Source organism: Cydia pomonella, chromosome 3 (assembly GCF_033807575.1).
Source record: "Cydia pomonella isolate Wapato2018A chromosome 3, ilCydPomo1, whole genome shotgun sequence".
NCBI classification, from domain to species: domain Eukaryota; kingdom Metazoa; phylum Arthropoda; class Insecta; order Lepidoptera; family Tortricidae; genus Cydia; species Cydia pomonella.
In genome coordinates, this window is record NC_084705.1 from 11947539 (window position 1) to 11969630 (window position 22092).

At 37.5% G+C, this 22092-nt stretch overlaps 1 protein-coding gene across 1 annotated transcript in view; it reads left to right on the forward strand.

Moving 5' to 3' along the window:
* Positions 1-18212, forward strand: part of LOC133516083 (lachesin-like) — a 118746-nt gene extending 100534 nt beyond the window's left edge. The window contains exons 7-9 of the mRNA XM_061848795.1: positions 1193-1321; positions 2582-2752; positions 17688-18212. Coding sequence (XP_061704779.1) covers positions 1193-1321; positions 2582-2752; positions 17688-18034 — 647 coding nt within the window. The 3' untranslated portion in view covers positions 18035-18212. The remainder of the gene's footprint in view (positions 1-1192; positions 1322-2581; positions 2753-17687) is intronic.
* Positions 18213-22092: the final 3880 nt, after the last annotated feature.

The window sequence follows — 22092 nt, forward strand, 5'->3', positions numbered from 1 at the left end:
CCTCGTAACCAAAATTACGCAACCAATAGGTTAGGTGTGTGCACAGTCGAGTTCACAAATATCTTTATCTACACACATCATAAACCTTCTATGATGCCTTCAAAATCCGTAAATAATGTCCAACATTACGATAACCTGTTTTGTTACAACAGATTTCTTATCTGTGAAAATGTTGTAACCGATTCATTACTACGTCAAAATCGATTTGGTAATGACATTCAAATTTCGAAAATCTCTGAAAAAAAGCAATTCGATTTGAACTCTATTCTAATATCAGTCGAGAGGGTTGGTCTCCGACTGTCCCTTTTAGTCTACATCGCAAACGGTCTAGAACACAAAATGACTACAATTATTTAGACCTTTATTTATCTACGTATCGTCGATTTACCTTTACGTTAGCGATGTCGACGGAGCCCCGCGGTAGCGCTATTAAAAGATAACTAACTAACCTAACCTACCTATAAGTGGTCATTTTTTGTTCTAGATCGTTTGCGATGTAGACTAAAAGGGATATAGGCAAAATACGAGTATTACTACACTAGTAATTTTGCGTTCTAGACGGTCCGAGACCAAAGCAGTCGAGATGCCTTTTTATTCGAAATGAAATGTCAATTGCATACAATTTTGACAAATTTCGCATGTTAGTTTGTATCCAACGAGACGGAACTAGGCGCCGCCCCCGACTCTAATTTGTCTCTGAATAAAAAAAATACGAATGTGTGACAATCGTGAAAGTTTTAATTTACTTACCGCCATTTGACGTACAGTTTATCTTTTAATTAGTTTTAAGTATAAAATGAATATGTTTTATTGTTTTTAAAGTAACTATAGCAAAAATTTCGTTTAAAATTAGCGATAAAGATATTTCGGCGACGCCGCCACATATCCGCGAGTTCCGCCAAGAGAGCAACGATTCTCCCATGTTGGCTGTAATTGTGTTTAATAAATTTATTATAGAAAGTTAACAATATGTAGATAAAATAGTGTATGCAACTCGACGTAATTTTATGGCTATCTTGTTTTTTATTTGTTGCTTCTTATTATTATTATTTGGTATACAATTGACGATTTTTTTGTGAATTTGTGCTATTTTTAAATGAAAATAACATGTTATTTCCAATTAGAAATAAATATTTCTAGTATATGATTGTAATTGCTGAGTTTATTTTTATTATTTCCTTATTGATGATAGTTAAGCCGAGCGTGGAAGTGGAACATCCAGTTGTGATGCGCGCTGCCGACAAACAAGTGACGCTGCAGTGCCTCGTCGAGGCCTCGCCCAAGTCGCTCAACACTTGGCAGCGGGACAACTCACCAATCGGTAAGTACTTATTTAACCAGTTCTTAAGTAAAAAATCATAACTCATACTGGCTGCATATTAGAAACACGTTCAACTCGCATGTCATTCTCACTTAACCTGATTGTAATTATCGACAACTGATTGTAAGTACCGACAGTGCCTATTCGTTCGGTGTAGTAAGCGCGTGTTTTTTGTCGTGTCATCATCGACACAGGATCTTCACTTCAAATTCAAGGGGACTTCAAATACCTATCTCATGCCAACTCACTGTTATTAGCTCACCTATAGTTCTATCACCCGAAAGGTGGGTGAGTGGCACATGATCCTCTGCCTCTGGGTTGCATTAGCTCGCTGTCCAGAGTGGAGTCGCAAGAGCTGCGTTCTCGTGGGCAGATGTGGAATCGTAAGTGTCGAGTTGCCTATATGTTTAAAGCCCAGTGACACCTCTCTACCCTTAGCTCTTATACCGGTGTTGCCCTTGAGCCATCATAGTTGTTGGTTTTTCTTTTATTTGATGTAGACTCACCATCTGCCGGAAATAAAATTGCATAAAGTTTTATTAGGTAGACGTCCGGTTTTTTATCCCATAGCCCAGTATGATTGTAGTCCATCGCTTTCACCCAATAGCCTAATTCATTTTAGATTCCATCAGCTTTCAATAGTCCTTACACTACAGAGCACCTTGGCGGTCGCTGTCTCTGCGTGCGTCTCATGGCACGGGCAATCGCAGCACCCGCTCGGTGTAAACCCTTACATCTCGTTAAATTTTCAAAAGTGCCTCTACGTTGGCTTCGGCTCTTCGTACGCCTCTCCGGAATGTCCGGAACACTATTGTTCCGTGATGGGTAAAGACAAACAAATAATACATGTAAAAGTATGTTTTATTAAATTTTGCCATTAGTTAAAATATTTTTTTTTAATCAAATACATGGGCACTACAATATAAATTCAGTTTTTGAATTATATATCTGCCAACACAGAACACTTCAGTAAACGTATAGGAAAACTGGTTGCGTCTCTAAATTGAAGCACAAAACTTTATTCAAACAAGTATCTTTCCAATGTTTGCTGCTGGGATTTTAGCAAAGTTTATACGTTTTAATGCTTCTTGTTACGGCATAAAGTTACAATACTCGTGAGATTTCTCGCTTTATTCAATGTTACGTACTTTCATTAAAAAAAATTGCAAAAATGTTTTCAACCTACCTAGCATAGTATATTATATACAGTTTTTATTTTCTATCCAAAAATATTTTAAATCTTTTATTTTTTCTTTAAAGGTGGCAAGCTAATGAACAGTTCGAAGTATATAATATCGGAGGAGATCATAAACGAGTACGCGCTGCGAATGAACCTGACGGTTACGCGGCTCAAAAAGGGCGACTTCGGCGAATACTCGTGCGTTGCTGCTAACGCGTTTGGGCGTGCTGAGGGAGTCATCACTCTCAAAGGTAAGCCACGAGACAGACGCTCAGATTAATTGGTGCTCCCGAAATGCAATCAGAGTCGTCTCATCAGGCATCTCACTCGCTTACTTAAGGTTGTATCAAAACGAGATGAAAACCATGGACCGGATACATTTCATTAATCCTTCCGATATTATTATTTTATCTTTACGATATAGATAGATGATAAGAGTTATCATTTGGTTGGCTGATCAATAGGGAAGCAAATATAATATGACGCAATGGCCACAGAGTTCAATATAATTTGATCCAGATTTAAAAAGTTAGTTTCCCTATTAAGTGTTTTTGACATGGTAAACGTTTACTCAAAATTAATTATATTTATTTGGTAACTCTTTCTAGTGGGTAAGTTAATGATATAGTTTCTGAACTATATAGATAAGATCTGTAAAAATATTTCTATCAAATACCCTATCCAATACCCCTTTGTTGGTAGCCGGTTCTGGTCCCCGATGAAAACCTTTACAAATTGTTAAATCAGATTCGGCATCCAGTCTTCTTATTTCGTCTATTTAGAATTAGCCACGAGAATTGACGTCAAAATTCTAAGGAGACAATATGTTACGGGCCATTTACGGACTACCTACGGTGAAATGCTACGAGCGTAACCTAGAGATACATTTGTTATACACCGCCGGAGCAAGATTTCAATGTTAATCTGTGACATAGTTCAGTATAGTTTAAGATGGGCCGACAGATTTTAATCACGTAGATATTTACATAAATCAACATAGGCCTAATTTTGAATTATCGAAATCGATATATCTTTCCATGTAAGATTTAGGGAGTTTCCTCAATGCTTCATGAATCTCATAATCAGAACCGTATTTGGACAAAAATGGGACCATTGTCAAAACTACATACCTACCGTGAACCATTTTTGGAGTAAAAAATAAATAACTGCATATTTTATATCAATAATAAACGTTTTATATTTTTAATGGATTTGACGACCGGTTTGGCCTAGTGGGTAGTGACCCTACCTACGAAGCTGATGGTCCCGGGTTCAAATCCTGGTAAGGGCATTTATTCGTGTGATGAGCATGGATATTTGTTCCTGAGTCATGGGTGTTTTCTATGTATTTAAGTATTTATAAATATTTATATATTATATATATCGTTGTCTAAGTACCCTCAACACAAGTCTTATTGAGCTTACTGCGGGACTTAGTCAATTTGTGTAATAATGTCCTATAATATTTATTTATTATTCAATTATTTATTCATTTAATGGATAAAACGCATCTTACTTCATCATTGTATGTATTACCTACACATGTTTGAACTGTTTTTTTTTTTTTTTTTTTTTTTTTTTAATTTATTTAGAAACCAAACAGTCGTATAAACATATCAACAATGCAATACAAACGATGTACCACAACAAAAGGAAAATACAACAAAAAGACCTGGAGGTTCATAAATTATAAATTATGTTAACTGATATAAATATAGTTATATAGTAGGGCTCCTGATATCCGTGATACACGCCGATCCGTAGCTACGGGTTCTTAAGCCCGGCGGTACTAAGATCACGAATTTCACGAACACGGCAAGGTACGTACCTCGTACCTGCGTTCGCGTGCGGATTCACGTGACACGCCGTGACCGTGACACGCCATGATACGTAGCCCGTACCTGCGTTCGTGCGCGGAGCTTCGGGCTCGGTTCCGTTGGATAGGCACTTATCGCACGTCTCGTAGGTTCGACACGCCCGGGAGAAAAATAAATAAGGACTAGGTATTATTGAATTGAGTTACCACTTAGTATATTGAATACGGGACGTACATCGGACAAACATTTACGTGTGAATTAAACTTAAATTGTATTTTTGCATCGATTTGAATATAATGGTTATATCTAAATAATTTATGGGGTTATTCTGTTTTTTGTATAACCAGCTATTGATTTTAGTCAAAACTAGTGACCTGCTCGTTGCATTGCACTAATATAAATGTAAGGTGTTAAACTCCCTAGTAAGTATCATTATATAATTATGAACTTAAGCAACGCTGTGCTACTGGTTGTCAAAGTCAAAGAATATAACGTAGCCTAAATATAAACAAGACAATCCTAATCCAAAGAAACAAAAGGGTAAATTTCTGCAAATCTTTGGTAGGTATGATAAAGATAATACAGGTAAACAAATTCAACAAAAACACATGTACGGGGCCACGGAAAAAAAAGTACGCAGCTGCAGTACTTATCAGTTTCGGACTTTCGGCACATTAAAGAGTACTGTTTTGTTTCTAGATTGAAGGTAATAATGACATATTATTGTTAGAGTGTTTTATTGTATGACTAACAAGCTAAGCCAACATACCGGGTTTTTTTGTAGATAATAAGTGCAGTTGCACGTGCAGACAAAGATAATAAGATTTGCGAGCGACTTATTAAAATGAAACAAACCATATACATAAGTAGCTGTGGGCTTTACCTTTTGTTCGTGAAGTTGAAAGAAGTGACCGCGATGTTTTGTTTTACAAATTCGTGGTATTTTTTATTTAATCTGGAGGGGGCAGTTTAGAATTTTGAACCGCATTCATTGTCATTAGTTACTCCTGACATCACAGTTGGTCTTCAAGTTTTAATTTAGCCGTGATTTTAAAGTTATTTTTGTTGTTGTTTCGTAATTATTTTTTTTGTTATTGTTAGTGTATGATTAGTGTTACTCTAATGGTGTGTTTAAACTATTAACAATGAAGAGAAGTTGGGTGTGGAGATATGCCACCAGAGTAGGGTTGCCAGATCGAAAGGCGCTATTATCGGGAAAAGATATCAATTTTTCGGGATTTTGGGACTGAAGTCGGGAAAAAAAACGTTCAAATTATAGTAATTGTATTAATAACAACGATAATTTACATTATTGGCACTACGTCAGCTGCTCTGCCCATAGACGTTTTTATATAAAAATAATATAAATTCTTTGAGATCTTGAACAAATAAAAAAAAAATGTCTTCTCATTATCTACCTATACTATCATACTTATACTTATTAGGTATCAATAATCAACCAAATTTATGGAAATAATTTATTTCTTAGCTTGCCACATGTATTTTATATTACTTTTGACCGATTTTACCTTTTCTTGGCCTTTTTCGCTATTTAAGCTAGACTTGAAAGTCATGCAGTTTTCGTCAAAGTTGAGTCGAATCATTAATTCGGCTTTAATTAGATCCATTCCCATTCTATTCCTTTCTTTTGTGTAGAGGTAAGGCAAACGCGCTCCCGCCCCGCACCGCACCCCTCACCGCACAATACTCAACGAGGGGGGTGGGGTTAGGGTCGGCAACGCGCATGTAACTCCTCTGGAGTTGCAGGTGTACATAGGCTACGGAGACTGCTTACCATCAGGCAGGCCGTATGCTTGTTTGCCACCGACGTAGTATAAGTATAACAATCTCACGCCAGCTCGCCACGCGCGCCCCGCGCGCGCGCAGTCAGACGCCCTTGACGCGGGTCGCTCGCTCGTTCGCTCGGCGACAGTTCGGAACTTGAAATTATTGTTTTATTATAACGTGAAGCTGTTTTTCGGGACAGTCTTCACTTCGTCGGGAATCGGGAACACATGCTAAAAATCGGGAGAATCCCGCCAAATCCCGACCATCTGGCAACCCTACACGAGAGTCGGAGATACAGCTTTATGTACCTTGTGCAATGATCGCACAAATAATGAGTTTTCCTGTCGTATTATTGTCGTATTTTAGCAACCCGTTTATTAAAGTAGCTATTCATTGTAATCAATGTTTGGTTCTTTTCATTTATTACTCATTAATATTTAAAAGGCCTTACTAATGGAAATAAATTTTAATTCAAAAGTAATGAAACGGAATTAGAGCTTTGAATAAAAAACTCACGATACATTTTTATTCGTAGCTCTTAGAGACCGCATCGTATCTTCACTCAACGTCGCGGGCGGACCGAACCGGCGTGTTCTTAAGATACGTGAAGCCGTGATCACGCCTACACGGATTTACACGGATTCACGTACCCTAATTTCACGTAGCCGAATGTCACGTGCGGAACGGACCATAAAACCGTTGCCGTGAAACACGAAACCGGGCGCACGGCTACGGGTTCACGAATCACGGACACGACCGCGAGCCCTATTATATAGCTACTTAATGCAAATTTTTGAATCTGATAGAAAAAATAACTGATATCTGTACTTATATATTAAAACAACTTACTTTTAACTATATCTTTTAGACTAGCCAACGAATTTTGAAAACAATCTACTTCGAATAGATTTTGATTATAGTAACTAGGAACTCGTCTGAAAAAGGTATGCCTGGAATAGTTTTTGACCGAAAAACTAATATGAAACAGCGATCGAGGGCGTAAGGGGTGATGCGGACAACTGAAAGTAACTAATCTTAGTAGATTAGGACAATTAATAATATTTTTTAGAATTTTAAACAAAAACATAACGTCTAAGTATATCCTACGGTTAAAAAGAGAAGGTACACCAAAATGTTTCGCCGCCAACGTTGAATTTACAAAATAAGTACCTGTTCTATAACTTAGAGATTTTAAGAAAATGTTTTGAATTCTCTCCAAACGGTCAATATGGACTTGGTATTGTGGTGTCCAAATTACACTCCCGAATTCGAGGATACTCCTAACTAAAGAATAAAATAATAATTTATAAGTATTTGGCCGTTTGAAGGGCTGTCCTACACGAAGAATCATTCCTAACCTTTTATATGCACGTTTACATAAATTATCAATATGCTCATTATAGTTTAGTTGCGAGTCCATAGTGATACCTAAGTCCTTAATGGAAGATACTCGTGCTATGTTATTACCAGACAAATTATAATTATAAATTATCGGGTTGTGTTTCCGATTAAAGCTGATAACAAAACATTTTTCTGTGTTTAAAAACAAATGATTATTAGAGCAATATAGGACAAAATTATCTAAATCTTTTTGCAATAATAGGCAGTCTGCCTCCGAAGACACGGCTTTATAAATCTTTGTGTCATCAGCATATTTAAGGTGTTCAGAGCTACGGAAGCAAGCCGCCATATCATTTATATACAGGATAAAAAATAAAGGACCAAGGTGTGACCCCTGAGGTACTCCAGAGGGGATGGGGAGAAAACGAGATGTGTACCCTTTCAAGGCCACAGCTTGACTACGATTAGAGAGGTAAGATTTAATCCACCTCAGGAGGTCACCGTGTATACCGAGGTCGAGAAGTTTCTTGATCAAATTATTATGGTTAATTTTATCGAAACACTTCGAAAAATCGGTATACACGGCATCCACCTGGCCCCCAGAGGCTAACCTATTAATAATAAAATCAGAAAAGGTAAGTAGATTCGTGTCAACACTTCTACCTTGGCAAAAACCATGTTGACTGGGCGCGATATGATGACAAAAAGCAGCTGTAATTTTGTTATAAACTATTTTTTCTAAAATTTTTGCGAAAATATTTAATTTACTAATTGGCCTATAGTTTGTAACCAGGTGAGCATCCCCGCTCTTATAAATAGGCGTAATCAGGGCTCTTTTCCATACCACAGGGAAATAACCACCTGACAATGATTTTTTATAAATTAGAGTTAGGGGTGCAGCTAACTCTTGGGCACACATAATAATGAAATAAGGATGGATCATGTCGGTACCACTACCCTTCCCAGCGTTTACTCTCTTCAAAAATCCATAAACACAATCCTCTGTAACATCAATGCAACTAAGATCTATAAGTGAGTCCTCAGGTACAGGTAGACAGTCAGGAGCGACAGAAAGATCAGGCACAAAAACCGAGTTGAAAAAGTCATTGAAGTAATTACTTATAGTAAGACCATCGTTGGATGTATCGTTTAGGTATGACATTTGATCGGGTACATGATTAGTTGGAAATTTAGATTTCATAAAAGACCAAAAATATGATGGATTACTATATATTTTATCTTCAGTTAGTGAAATATATGTTTTATAACACTCAGTAGCCATCTTATGCTCCCTGGATCTTAAGAGTACGAACTCCGCCCTATCAAGGGGATTTCTATACCTTTTCCACCGTTTATGTACTGATAATTTTTGTTTACGAAGCTTGATAAGTGCACAAGAAAACCAAGGCGGGTACCCATTATTCGAGTTAACACATTTATGAGGAATATAACTTAAAATAAGTCTTTTTAAAACAGAATAAAAATAAGAAACCGATTCCTCAACATCCATATTTAATAAACATGCCCAATCGACATGTTGACACAGAATGAGTAATTATTTTCTAAGGTGTTCCTAAACACTTCGTAATTGGGGCTTTACGGCCATTCTATCTGATTTCGACAAATTTGAAATAATAAGTGTGCCGCATTAATTTTAATTTAATTGAAAAAAAAATGAGGACAATTTTTATGATACCAGAAGTGTTAGACCACCACCGTTTATTTTTTTCTTTTATATTCCTAGCAGTGACGATGATGAAATTAATTCACCAGTATAAGAAGGGCAAGGAAATTATATATAAAAAAGTAACTCTTGATGTGTAATAGGGTTGCCACAGAAAATAGTTGAAAATCATAAGAATGGACCGAAAGCGTGAACATTTTAGATGGCCACCATTTTGTTTGTAGTTTAGCTAACTTTTGTCATACTATATAAAATACTCGTTTCACGTCTAATCAAATAGAGAAAGACCTATTTGGTTACCTATTCTACATCAAAAGTTAGAGCACATTATGTACAAGCAGGAATTTGACCCGATTTTTTCCTTCGAATGGACACTGCTCTGAAATTAAAAGTTAAAAACAAAATAAATGGTGGTGGCTTATCTTTCCGGCGAACATAAAGATACTTCTCAATTTTTTTATTCAAATTAAAAATCACACGGCGCACCCCATTTGTCGGAATCAGATGGACATCGATGGGTTTCGCTCTGGTTTTGAACGAAATTTGAAGCTTGTATTGTTTTAAACGTGACGGGGGCTATTTAAGACGCTTTAAAAACGACCGCCTAAGGAATTAAAAACAGGGTAACCATAATTTTTACATAAACTTCGGAACAAAAATAGTCACAAATTATGCACACCAAACAAGATTTCAGAAAACCTTTAATTTAAGAGTCCTTATTCCTACAGACGAGCGTATTTTGTAAAATGCTTCCTTTTTCATTCAAGATTACGACGTAACTATTAGTATTTATTCAAAAACTGATAACGTACTTAAATAATCGTTTCCTAAACTAGGGGCTCCAACAGTTCAAATTTTCATTTTCTCTTTTAAACCTCTTTTTAATGAGGTTTTTTGGGAGTCTTTTCCAAATTTTGCAGTGAGATGTGGCGTTTCGGTTCTCAATTTTGCTATAAACAAGAATCATTTGGTACATGAATGACTACAATTTGATTCAACATATCTCGTACGAGGGGCTGGAATGATTAACAATCGAAGATTCATTTGAAAAAACTGATAAAATACCTTCCGAGTTTTCTTCATTTTTTTGGCGAAAACAGGGTTTTATTATATTTTATTTCCGCAAATTATACGCATATTTTGCTTTAAAAATAATATTATAGCAAACTGTAACTTTATGTTAACCTATAAAAAAAAAAATCGTAACTATGGGACCTACATTGCCGTAAATTTATATTTTTTTAAAACACGTATAAATCACGCAGTAGCGACGCCCCGCTCTCAGTCCGCGCGGAGCGCGCTTAGAGGACGGACCTGTGCTCGATTGTCAGGCATTCGTTGCGATCGTAATCAGCTACGGAGTTCCGAGAAGTGCTATATACTGCGATTAGAAAATCTTAATAAAAGTTCATTTTTTACAGTATGCCTAACAGACTCGCTTATTGATGGATTTTCAGTGTTACTTTTTTTTTAATACTAAGTCGGTGGCAAACAAGCATACGGCCCGCATATGTACGCCTGCAACTCCAGAGGAGTTACATGCGCGTTGCCGACCCTAACCCCCTCCCGCCCCTCGTTGAGCTCTGGCAACCTTACTCACCGGCAGGAACACAACACTATGAGTAAGGTCTAGTGTTATTTGGCTGCGATTTTCTGAAAAACGCATTTTCACTTGAAATTACGTTAGGGTTTGCATTATTATTTTTGACCCGGATGAAGTCCAAGTTCTCATGATGGAGTCAGGAGTTGGTCACCAGAACTCCTAATCTACTAATTATAATCCCATCGTGATTGGGCTCAAAAGATTTGCCCTGACGAACACCATCGATCTAGATGAGGTCCAGGGTCTCATGATGGAGTCAGGAGATGGTCACTAGAACTCCTAATCTACTCATTATAATTCCATCGTGTTTGGGCTCAACAGAGTTGCCCTGATGAGCACCTTCAATCTAGATGAGGTCCAGGGTCTCATGATGGAGTCAGGAGCTGGTCACCAGAACTCCTAATCTACTCATCATAACTCCATCGTGTTTGGGCTCAATAGATTTGCCCTGATGAACACCATCGATCTAGATGAGGCCCAGGGTCTCATGATGGAGTCAGGAGTTGGTCACCAGAACTCCTAAACTACTCATCATAACCTCATCGTGTTCGGGCTCAATAGATTTGCCCTGACGAGCATCATCAATCTAGATAAAGTCCAGGGTCTCATGATGGAGTCAGGAGTTGGTCACTAGAACTCCTAATCTACTCATTATAATTCCAACGTGTTTGGGCTCAAAAGATTTGCCCTGATGAGCACCATCGATCTAGATGAGGTCCAGGGTCTCATGATGGAGTCAGGAGTTGGTCACCAGAACTCCTACTCTACTCATCATAACTCCATCGTGTTTGGGCTCAATAGAGTTGCCCTGACGAGCACCTTCAATCTAGATGAGGTCCAGGGTCTCATGATGGAGTCAGGAGCTGGTCACCAGAACTCCTAATCTACTCATCATAACTCCATCGTGTTTGGGTTCAATAGAGTTACCCTGACGAGCACCATCAATCTAGATGAGGTCCAGGGTCTCATGATGGAGTCAGGAGCTGGTTACCAGAACTCCTAATCTACTCATCATAACTCCATCGTGTTTGGGCTCAATAGATTTGCCCTGATGAACACCATCGATCTAGATGAGGCCCAGGGTCTCATGATGGAGTCAGGAGTTGGTCACCAGAACTCCTAATCTACTCATCATAACCTCATCGTGTTCGGGCTCAATAGATTTGCCCTGACGAGCATCATCAATCTAGATAAAGTCCAGGGTCTCATGATGGGGTCAGGAGTTGGTCACTAGAACTCCTAATCTACTCATTATAATTCCAACGTGTTTGGGCTGAAAAGATTTGCCCTGATGAGCACCATCGATCTAGATGAGGTCCAGGGTCTCATGTTGGAGTCAGGAGTTGGTCACCAGAACTCCTAATCTACTCATCATAACTCCATCGTGTTTGGGCTCAATAGATTTGCCCTGATGAACACCATCGATCTAGATGAGGTCCAGGGTCTCATGATGGAGTCAGGAGTTGGTCACCAGAACTCCTAAACTACTCATCATAACCTCATCGTGTTTGGGCTCAATAGATTTGCCCTGACGAGCATCATCAATCTAGATAAAGTCCAGGGTCTCATGATGGAGTCAGGAGTTGGTCACTAGAACTCCTAATCTACTCATTATAATTCCAACGTGTTTGGGCTTAAAAGATTTGCCCTGACGAGCACCATCGATCTAGATGAGGTCCAGGGTCTCATGATGGAGTCAGGAGTTGGTCACCAGAACTCCTAATCTACTCATCATAACTCCATCGTGTATGGGCTCAATAGAGTTGCCCTGACGAGCACCATCAATCTAGATCAGGTCCAGGGTCTCATGATGGACTCAGGAGTTGATCACCAGAACTCCTAGTCTATTCATCATAACTCCATCGTGTTTGGGCTCAAAAGATTTGCCCTGACGAGTACCATCGATCTAGATTAAGTCGAGGGTCTCATGATGGACTCAGTAGTTGGTCACCAGAACTCCTAATCTATTCATCATAATGGTAATTTGATGGTGCTTGTCGGAGTAAATCTATTGAGCCCAAACACGATGGAGTTATGATAAATAGATTACGAGTTCTGGTGACCAACTCCTGACTCCGTCATGAGACCCTGGACTTCATCTAGATCGATGGTACTCGTCAGGGTAAATCTTTTGAGCCCAAACACGATGGAATTATAATGAGTAGATTAGGAGTTCTAGTGACCAACTCCTGACTCCATCATGAGACCCTGAACATCATCTAGATTGATGGTGCTCGTGAGGGCAAATCTATTGAGCCCAAACACGATGGAGTTATGATGAGTAGATTAGGAATTATGGTGACCAACTCCTGACTCCATCATGAGACCCTGGACTTCATCTAGATCGATGGTACTCGTCAGGGCAAATCTTTTGAGCCCAAACACGATGGAATTATAATGAGTAGATTAGGAGTTCTGGTGACCAACTCCTGACTCCATCATGAGACCCTGGACTTCATCTAGATCGATGGTACTCGTCAGGGCAAATCTTTTGAGCCCAAACACGATGGAATTATAATGAGTAGATTAGGAGTTCTAGTGACCAACTCCTGACTCCATCATGAGACCCTGAACATCATCTAGATTGAGGGTGCTCGTGAGGGCAAATCTATTGAGCCCAAACACGATGGAGTTATGATGAGTAGATTAGGACTTATGGTGACCAACTCCTGACTCCATCATGAGACCCTGGACTTCATCTAGATCGATGGTACTCGTCAGGGCAAATCTTTTGAGCCCAAACACGATGGAATTATAATGAGTAGATTAGGAGTTCTGGTGACCAACTCCTGACTCCATCATGAGACCCTGGACTTCATTTAGATCGATGGTACTCGTCAGGGCAAATCTATTGAGCTCGAATACGATGGAATTATAATGAGTAGATTAGGAGTTCTAGTGACCTACTCCTGACTCCATCATGAGACCCTGGACTTCATCTAGATTGATGGTGCTCATCAGGGTAAATCTATTGAGCCCAAACTCGATGGAGTTATGATGAGTAGATTAGGAGTTCTGGGGAGTTCTGGTGACCAACTCCTGACTCCGTCATGAGACCCTGGACCTCATCTAGATCGATGGTGTTCGTCAGGGCAAATCTTTTGAGCCCAAGCACGATGGAATTATAATGAGTAGATTAGGAGTTCTGGTGACCAACTCCTGACTTCATCATAAGAACCTGGATGGACTTCATTCGGGTCAAAAATAATAATACAAACCCTAACGTGATTTCAAATAACACTGAAACTCTATAGCACTAATGTGCGCAAACGATTGGCATCTTGACTACGCAGCATGGGTGCGTAGCCACCATGCCAATCGATACGACAACGAAACACTATCTGTCTCTCTCTCGTACTAATATGCACAAACGATTGGCATCTTGGCTGGGCAGCATGGGTGCGTAGCCAACATGCCAAACGTTTACGATACGACAAGGAAACACTATCTGTCTCTCTATCGCACTAATATGCGCAATCGATTGGCTTCTTGGCTAGGTATCATGGGTGCGTAGCCAACATGCCAATCGTTTACGATACGACAACGAAACACTACTCTCTCTCTATCGCACTAATACCTATACGCAAACGATTGGTATTTTGGCTAGGCACTAAGCAAGTGTGTGGCCAACATGCCAATCGTTTACGATACGACAACGAAACACTATCTGTCTCTCTATCGCACTAATATACTTTATTTATACCTGCAGTCATTTAGTAACTTCTTCATTTTCCATTGGTGTGAAAGAGACAGAATAAAGAGCAAGGGTTATAGTACACTCTGTAGTCTGTACACTTAGTAGTAGTGTACATAAAAAAAAAAAACTACTGTGCATATACAATAAAATAAAGAGTGCCCATATGATATCATATGACACTAAAATTAATGTTGCTTGAAATTATATTGAAAACTATCAAGATTATTCTAGTCTGCATTGAAACGCGCGTCGCGTTGCCGGCGCTCGCGTACCGAGCGCCAACGCCATCTATCGAGCGTTATTTCGTGAAATCGGAGAACGCTCCAAGGATTAAGGGCTCTTAACTATAATCACATGTATACGTAGTATTTATAAATATTTATATATTATATATATCGTTGTCTAAGTACCCTCAACACAAGCCTTATTGAGCTTACTGTGGCGCTTAGTCAATTTGTGTAATAATGTCCTATAATATTTATTTATAGTTTCGGAAAAAAGTGGCGGTGACATAATCGGACAGACAGACGGACATGACGAATCTATAAGGGTTCCGTTTTTTGCCGTTTGGTTACGGAACCCTAAAAAACGAAAAAAAGAACGAGAACATCTGAATATATATTTTAGTCAAATCGAAATAGAATATTTTTATCGAAAAACCTAATGCTTCTTAAATTTATACATGACATGTACTCGTGTTCGAGGTTTTGCCCCCGACGATGCGAGATTCTCGAAACCATTTTATCGAATGTGATGCCCAGTGGCGCTTGTGCTTACGCGCGGGCGTAGGCAGTTGCACGTGTGAGGAAGACGAAATACCGTAGAGGTACGTGAAAAAACCGAATGGATCTCGCACCGTATGAACGTTCGTCTTGTATAATATAAAACCGTATGCGAGAAAATATCGAATGAAATGCCGCCGTGTGAACCTAGCCTTACTGTTATGCAAATATGAGCTGAATAAATCAAATTCTGAAATTCAGTCATTGGATTAACATCGGAGTGACCGTAGTGCTCGAGTATCGGCGAACTTACAACTGACATTTTCACGTTCTTTTTTAGGGTTCTGTAGTCAACTAGGAAACATTTTTTGATAAAGTGAATATATTCGGAGATAATCGCACCGAAAGAAAAAAAAAATGTGTCCCCCCCCTCTAACTTTTGAACCATAGGTCCAAAAAATATGAAAAAAATCGTGGAAGTAGAGCTTAAGAAAGACATTAAATGAAAACTATAGCGGACATGATAAGTTTAGCTGTTTTTGAGTTATCGCAAAAAGTTTTCCCTTCATAGTAAAAAGACTTACTTTAATTAGGTACTGATTATGGAAATTTGCCTATTTGTTTAAATCGGGTGAAAGGTACCGTTTCATCCCTTGGTTAACAATTTACTATACTTTAAGCTCCAGTATAGCTTATTGTGACGGAAGAGTAACTACGGAACCCTACACTGAGCATGGCCCGACATGCTCTTGGCCGGTTTTATTCAAATTCGTATCAGGGCCATACTAAATGTTGGCCTATTGGTTCCTAGCTGATTCGTGGTACGAGTAATATAAACATTAGGGGCCTCGTTCTTAGTCCAACAATGTGTAGTTTATGCATTGTTTTCGGATTTAAATTACACTTTTTGACATGCGGAATCATTACATTTAAAATATCTAAATAAATAAATGCATAGATTTTAGCACTTTTTATTTTTTTATTTGGGGCATCAACAGCAATACAAAAAGTAATACATAGCATAGTGAACAGAAAACATAGCCAATAACAGATGCCCACAAAAGTACAACTAACAGGCAATAACTAAGTAAGTGGAAACAAGAGATTACAAAAAAAAGAGTTAAAAGGGTGTATTTTGTTTAAGTGCGTGTGTGTGTGTGTGTGTGTTTGTGTGCATGTGACTGTAATTGAATGTATAGCTTGAGACGGATAAGATGTGTATAGGTAAAAAACCTAAGTAAGTCACCCGTTGTATGTAGTTGTGACGTGTTCGAAAAGACAATACATGTTTAAAAGACACACACAAACAAAACAAATGTCTATTCGAACACGTTACAACTACATACAACAGGTGACTTACTTAAGTTTTTTACCTATAATTTATTTACCTAGCTTTAGATTTTGTCAACTGTCGCGTTTTTTGGATTGCAGTAACAGTGATCGAACACGATCTTTTAAAGTTGATTTCGTGCAGTCGAACAAGACGATACTACTAAATTGTTTATTATAAAGTTTTAGAATACGATTTATGGGCGAATTTTGAGCATAGTTGGTATGAACTCTCTGGGTAGACTAAACAAGCAACGCTCAGAATTACGCGTTTTAATTGATGGCACTGAGAATTTTATCTCCGATAACAAAAAAAGAACTGTCCATGCGCCCTCAGAGTATATCATACAGTACAGAGATGTCTAATAAAGCTCTTCTATTCTGGAGACTCAATAAGCGGTGACGAATACACCTGGACTCGTAGTCGGTATCCCATTGTCTATAACGGAAGCCCAGGTGGCGCATGAAGGAGCGTTGATTTTTTTCTATTTTTTCTTTATGAATTATATACTTACTGGGGAGACCAAACGCAGCTAGCGTATTCAAGGACGCTTCGGACATAAGTATAGTATACTAATTTGATGCACCCGACATGCTCAAATTCACCACAAACGCGAAACACGAAACCCAGATTCTTAAAGGCACGGTTCAGAATATGTTGACGTATAAAAAGAAATATTTTTAAAGGATTTTAGAAATAATAGTCAGCTAAGCTATAGCCTGTCTGTTCATTTAACTAAAGCTTAGCTTAGGTGGCTAAATGTATTACAAAAATTTATATTTAGCACTGCATATTTACCAATCGCGCTGAGAAACAGGCCGAAAATAAATTACGGTACCTCACGTACACTTCAAATAGGGGAGAAAAGATATAGAGATGAAATCTTGTTGCCCCTAAGAACCTATAATGTTGGGTGTCGTTTGATAGGCCTGCAAAACTACCACAAGCTTGTCACTGACATATTCGCTAACATCTGCGAATCTTACTTTCTATACATATCGCTCGCACTAATACATCAGTACGAGCAAGATGCACTGAAAGTAAGTTACGCACACGCTAGCGAATAGGTCAGCTTGTTATGTCAGTAACAAGCTCATGGTAAGACTGCAGTTATTTGAAAATCATTTTCCTTGCCCTTCATTTTACATTTTAAGCTGATCATTTTACGAACCGATATTTACCATTACCTTTCTATTTTCAACAGAAACGCCGCAGCGTACGACTACAACAACTACGACAACAACTACTACTACAACGACAACACCGGCGCCAACAACAACGGCGAGTACCACTACTAGGCAGCCCAAACGCCATCACAAGAACCAAAACGTCATCGTCGACGATATGCGCCACGCGGATCTCGGCAACGCTATCAATTTATACAACACCAACGCGTACGCCCCACCCAACAACTCGCACAACGAACACGCGCAGAGGACAGAGAGGAAGAAAGCTCGTCCCTCCGGTCCTCCATACGTTCTGTACAACAGCGAAACCACGCGTTTGAAGCCCTCACTCGCGCTTGCGCTACTTATCAAACTATTTGTATAAAAATAACTAATTTTACCTTAGCAGCATAGTGATAAAATATGGCTGTTGAATTTTGTATGACATATTTTGAGGTTGTTAGAATGTTTGCCCATTAACATCGTTATTTAGACGTTATCGGTCAGGCTTAATGTTAAATGCCTTGATTGTAAATGAAGACAATAAATAATGCGAGGTCGAATTTTTGTTTTACCTTTATACTATTTCCTTAATACTGGATTTTGATGATAATGTTCGCAGGTGTATATATCATTTAAGACATCATATCAGTCAAACGTTAGGTTTTATACATGTTTGACATTATATTTTGAGTAGTAGGTAGTTAATGTTTTAACATAAAAGAAAGTGATAATTTAGTAAATCGACATTATAAATTTGTCTAATGTTTTTTTTTAATCTTATTTGGAAATGACTACAAGAGCTGAATGTTACATTACGAGTACTCATGTTGTAATATTATAAGTCAACCGTTAATATGATAATAATTAGTGCTATTTTCATAACATGACAATACGATTATAAAGACAATAGGTGTAGAATAAGGATGTATAGAGACCAACTTACTTGTTTAAACGAACGTAACATGCATGTATATATAATATTATAATGTAGTCACTAAATACAATATATGTAGTTGATATTTGGGTTATGTATGGCTAAATGGACTAACGGATCGATATCGAACCACTTGGAGTATTTTTTGTAATATGACGTAGAATGTGTACAACATTTATTGTTAGGTAAACCTAAGTATAAAATTATAGGACAAAAATAAATTTATTCAAGGATTGGTTCTTCCCCTTACATGTAGATCTTAATAAAGTTTTATTAACATTAGTTATACATTTTTGTTAAGCGTATTTTATTATGACTAATGATAATAGAATTCTTAATATTTGTGTTACTTTTTAAGCAGTAATAAAGGTTAGCTAAAGTATCTGAAAATAATATTATAATAAATTTACGTCTTCCGAATAGTGTATTTAAAATATAAATTCGGCTCATTCAAATTTGTATATCTAAGTTTAATAATCGTAGTAAGAGGAGTTCCTTTTGGACTTCCTAAATTATGTAGAAATTAATAATGAGGATGAATTTATTGTAGAAATAGAAGGCGTGTATATGCACTTTTGATATGGTTAAACTAAATAAGCGTAACATCGATATTTACCACAAATCGAAAGTACGTAAGTATATAATGTATATGTATATTCACAGTGTAATAAAATGACTATGATGACTTTGCGTCTAAATTATCTAACTACAGAGGCATAATTTTGGACACAGTCATCGAATGACGAAATTAAAAAAGAATCTTCCAACATTGTATTCTACACTGAATGTTTAATGGTTTTGATTACTAATACGAGTAGGAACCTAGGAACATCACCAACCAACTAACCACTGGTGAACTTTTCTTGTTGCAATAACCTTTACAAATAGTATCTTGTCGAGAATGGCTTACCTTTAAGAATTTACGATAGGCAAAGTCAAGTGTAAAAATATGGGTCCACGCAACTTACTCATAAATGTGATGTATCCCATAGCTCTTAATTCGCCGACATAAGAGCTATGGGAATCCCATAGTCCTTATGTCCCAAGAGTTAAGGGGATCCCATAGCTCTTATGTCCCATAGTGGGACATATTTTTGAGCAACTTGTGTGTGTCTCGCGTCGAATAATGGTCCCTATGACAGTTTCTTTAAGTCTCTTGTGGTTGGGCTAAAAAAAAAAAATGTACTTACCGTTTTCTATTTATGCGCTAAACTTTAAAAAAATGTCTACAGAGAGATGACTACGCTACGCTACGGAGCGTTAACGATTGGCATATTGGTTACGCGGACTGTCATTTTATTTTATTTTATTAGGGACTATATCATTCGACGCGAGAACTATGAAAATGCTGCACTTTCAGTTGTTTTTATCATTAGTATAATAAGTTTCGTTAGTTCAATATTAGAGCCTAATTTATGAAAAGTTAAGTGGAAAACAATAAATGTACTTTAAGATCCGATAAAAACCAAAAATGTTGTGTTACGTGTATCGTTCTTACAATTCAAAAGGGTGACCTACTTATATTATTCATCAGGTTAAATTTAATTTAACGTTGTTAATCTCTCATTGTATGCAAGAAATATTGCTACTCATGGTAAAAAACACTACTTTAGGACTTACTTGTCTCATCAAACTTAATATCAAATGCATATCTTGCAAAATGTATGATGAAATTAATAAATTAAACAACTTTATGACATTAATAATTTACTATACATTCTATTTAATACAATAAGCTATAATAATAAACAATAAAACATGTTTCGCTTGTAAAGTAGTCATAATGACAATTACCGTTTGATTTTATTATAATGACAATAAAGTTGGACAATCATTATTGTACTCGTAACTAACTAATATACAAATATCATGTTATACCAATGACATTAAGAATGCGAATCTATTTATCAGTGTTAACTTTAAGATGTTGATATCATTTTATGATCTTTTAAAATAAAAATATTCCTAATCGATGAGTGTTCATTGATAACTTGTAAAAAATAAATAACTGAAACAAGTTATTCACAAGCAGTTACCCGAAACCGGCAGCAACGGCCTACTACAAACGTTAACTTAAGAGGGGAAAAATTGAAGTTCTTATATTAAATTTTTACCCATTTTCCGAGAGCAAATTCCACGAAAAAATTCATACAGAACCTAGACTTTAACTTTAACCTTCAAAGATTAAAGTTAGCTTGATAGGAAAAATCACGAAAACGAGTTATTTTAAAAGTTTTTTTACTTATTTTTTTTATTCTCAGTTCTATACATATACCATACCATACCGTAGTATAACTGTAGTATAAATCTGAGGGATTAGACAAGCAAAATTTCAAACAGAGTTATTGACGTAAAACATTAAAAACCGCGTGACTGTCAAATCTTCCATCGCAAGCTTCGCGCGGCGCGCTATATCTTTTGTTCCGTTCTAATTTACTGGCCTTAAATATTTAGGTAAAAATGAACCCTTTTTAACTCCTCTGACGTGTCCTGTGGTCTTTGGACTACTTTATAACGTTAGTTGTTACGTAAAATTAAACGATAGTTGAAAAACGTCAAAGAAATAGGTTTTTATTGAAGCGCCACTTTTATTATATAGGAGGCAAACGAGCAGATAAATCGCCTGCTGGTAATCGATTTCCGCCGCCCATGGACACCTGCAACATCAGAGGGGTTGTAAGTGCGTTGGATTAAGGAGTCGATATGCCAAATACCAGGTAAATTGCTGGTTAGAGTTAACAACCCCGATAGTTATCTAAATACCTGGCTATATTGGCTATTCGCCTACCTTGTCAAACTGTCTACCTTGCCAATTTGTACAGTGGCTGGTGGTAGTAACCAATTTATCTCTCTTGTGAGACTCACAACATTGTATCTTGACTATTTTGAACTTCGAAAGATTAATTAGTGGTTGTTTTGTGGTTATTCAAGTTATACGAAATTTTATTGCAACTGAATTTAATTCCACTGCATACAAGTATTTCTACCCGCGTTTCATCATCGACTGGGCGCAGTATACATTTCCATTGTAGACAAGAGGGATTCACACGCTAGACAGTTGTGAATTATGGACTTCAAATACAACGATGTTTTTTTTCACAGATGTATCCAGAGTCACAAAAGTGCATGGCCACTTTATGAATGGATTTCACTCTTAATGTGTCCATGCACTGAGGTAATGCAGTAATTTCCATAACCAAATGGTAATATGTACCAAACGCTTAACTAAAAGTAAGTTAATAATATTTCGTACATACGTTCTGAATAAATGATTGGTACGAGTCGATATTCGATTCTAAGTTTTGAAAGTATTACGACTGAAGTAAAATATGGGTTCCATATCTTTAACATAATGTCTGCATATTAGCACATCAAAATCTAGCAGAGCGCGTTGTTTTTGAAGTAGCATGCACCATAGTTTTACAGTTCCTGGTACTTTTTAAGCAGTCTCCGTAACCTATGTACGCCTGCAATTCCAGAGGAGTTATATACGGGTTGCCGACCCT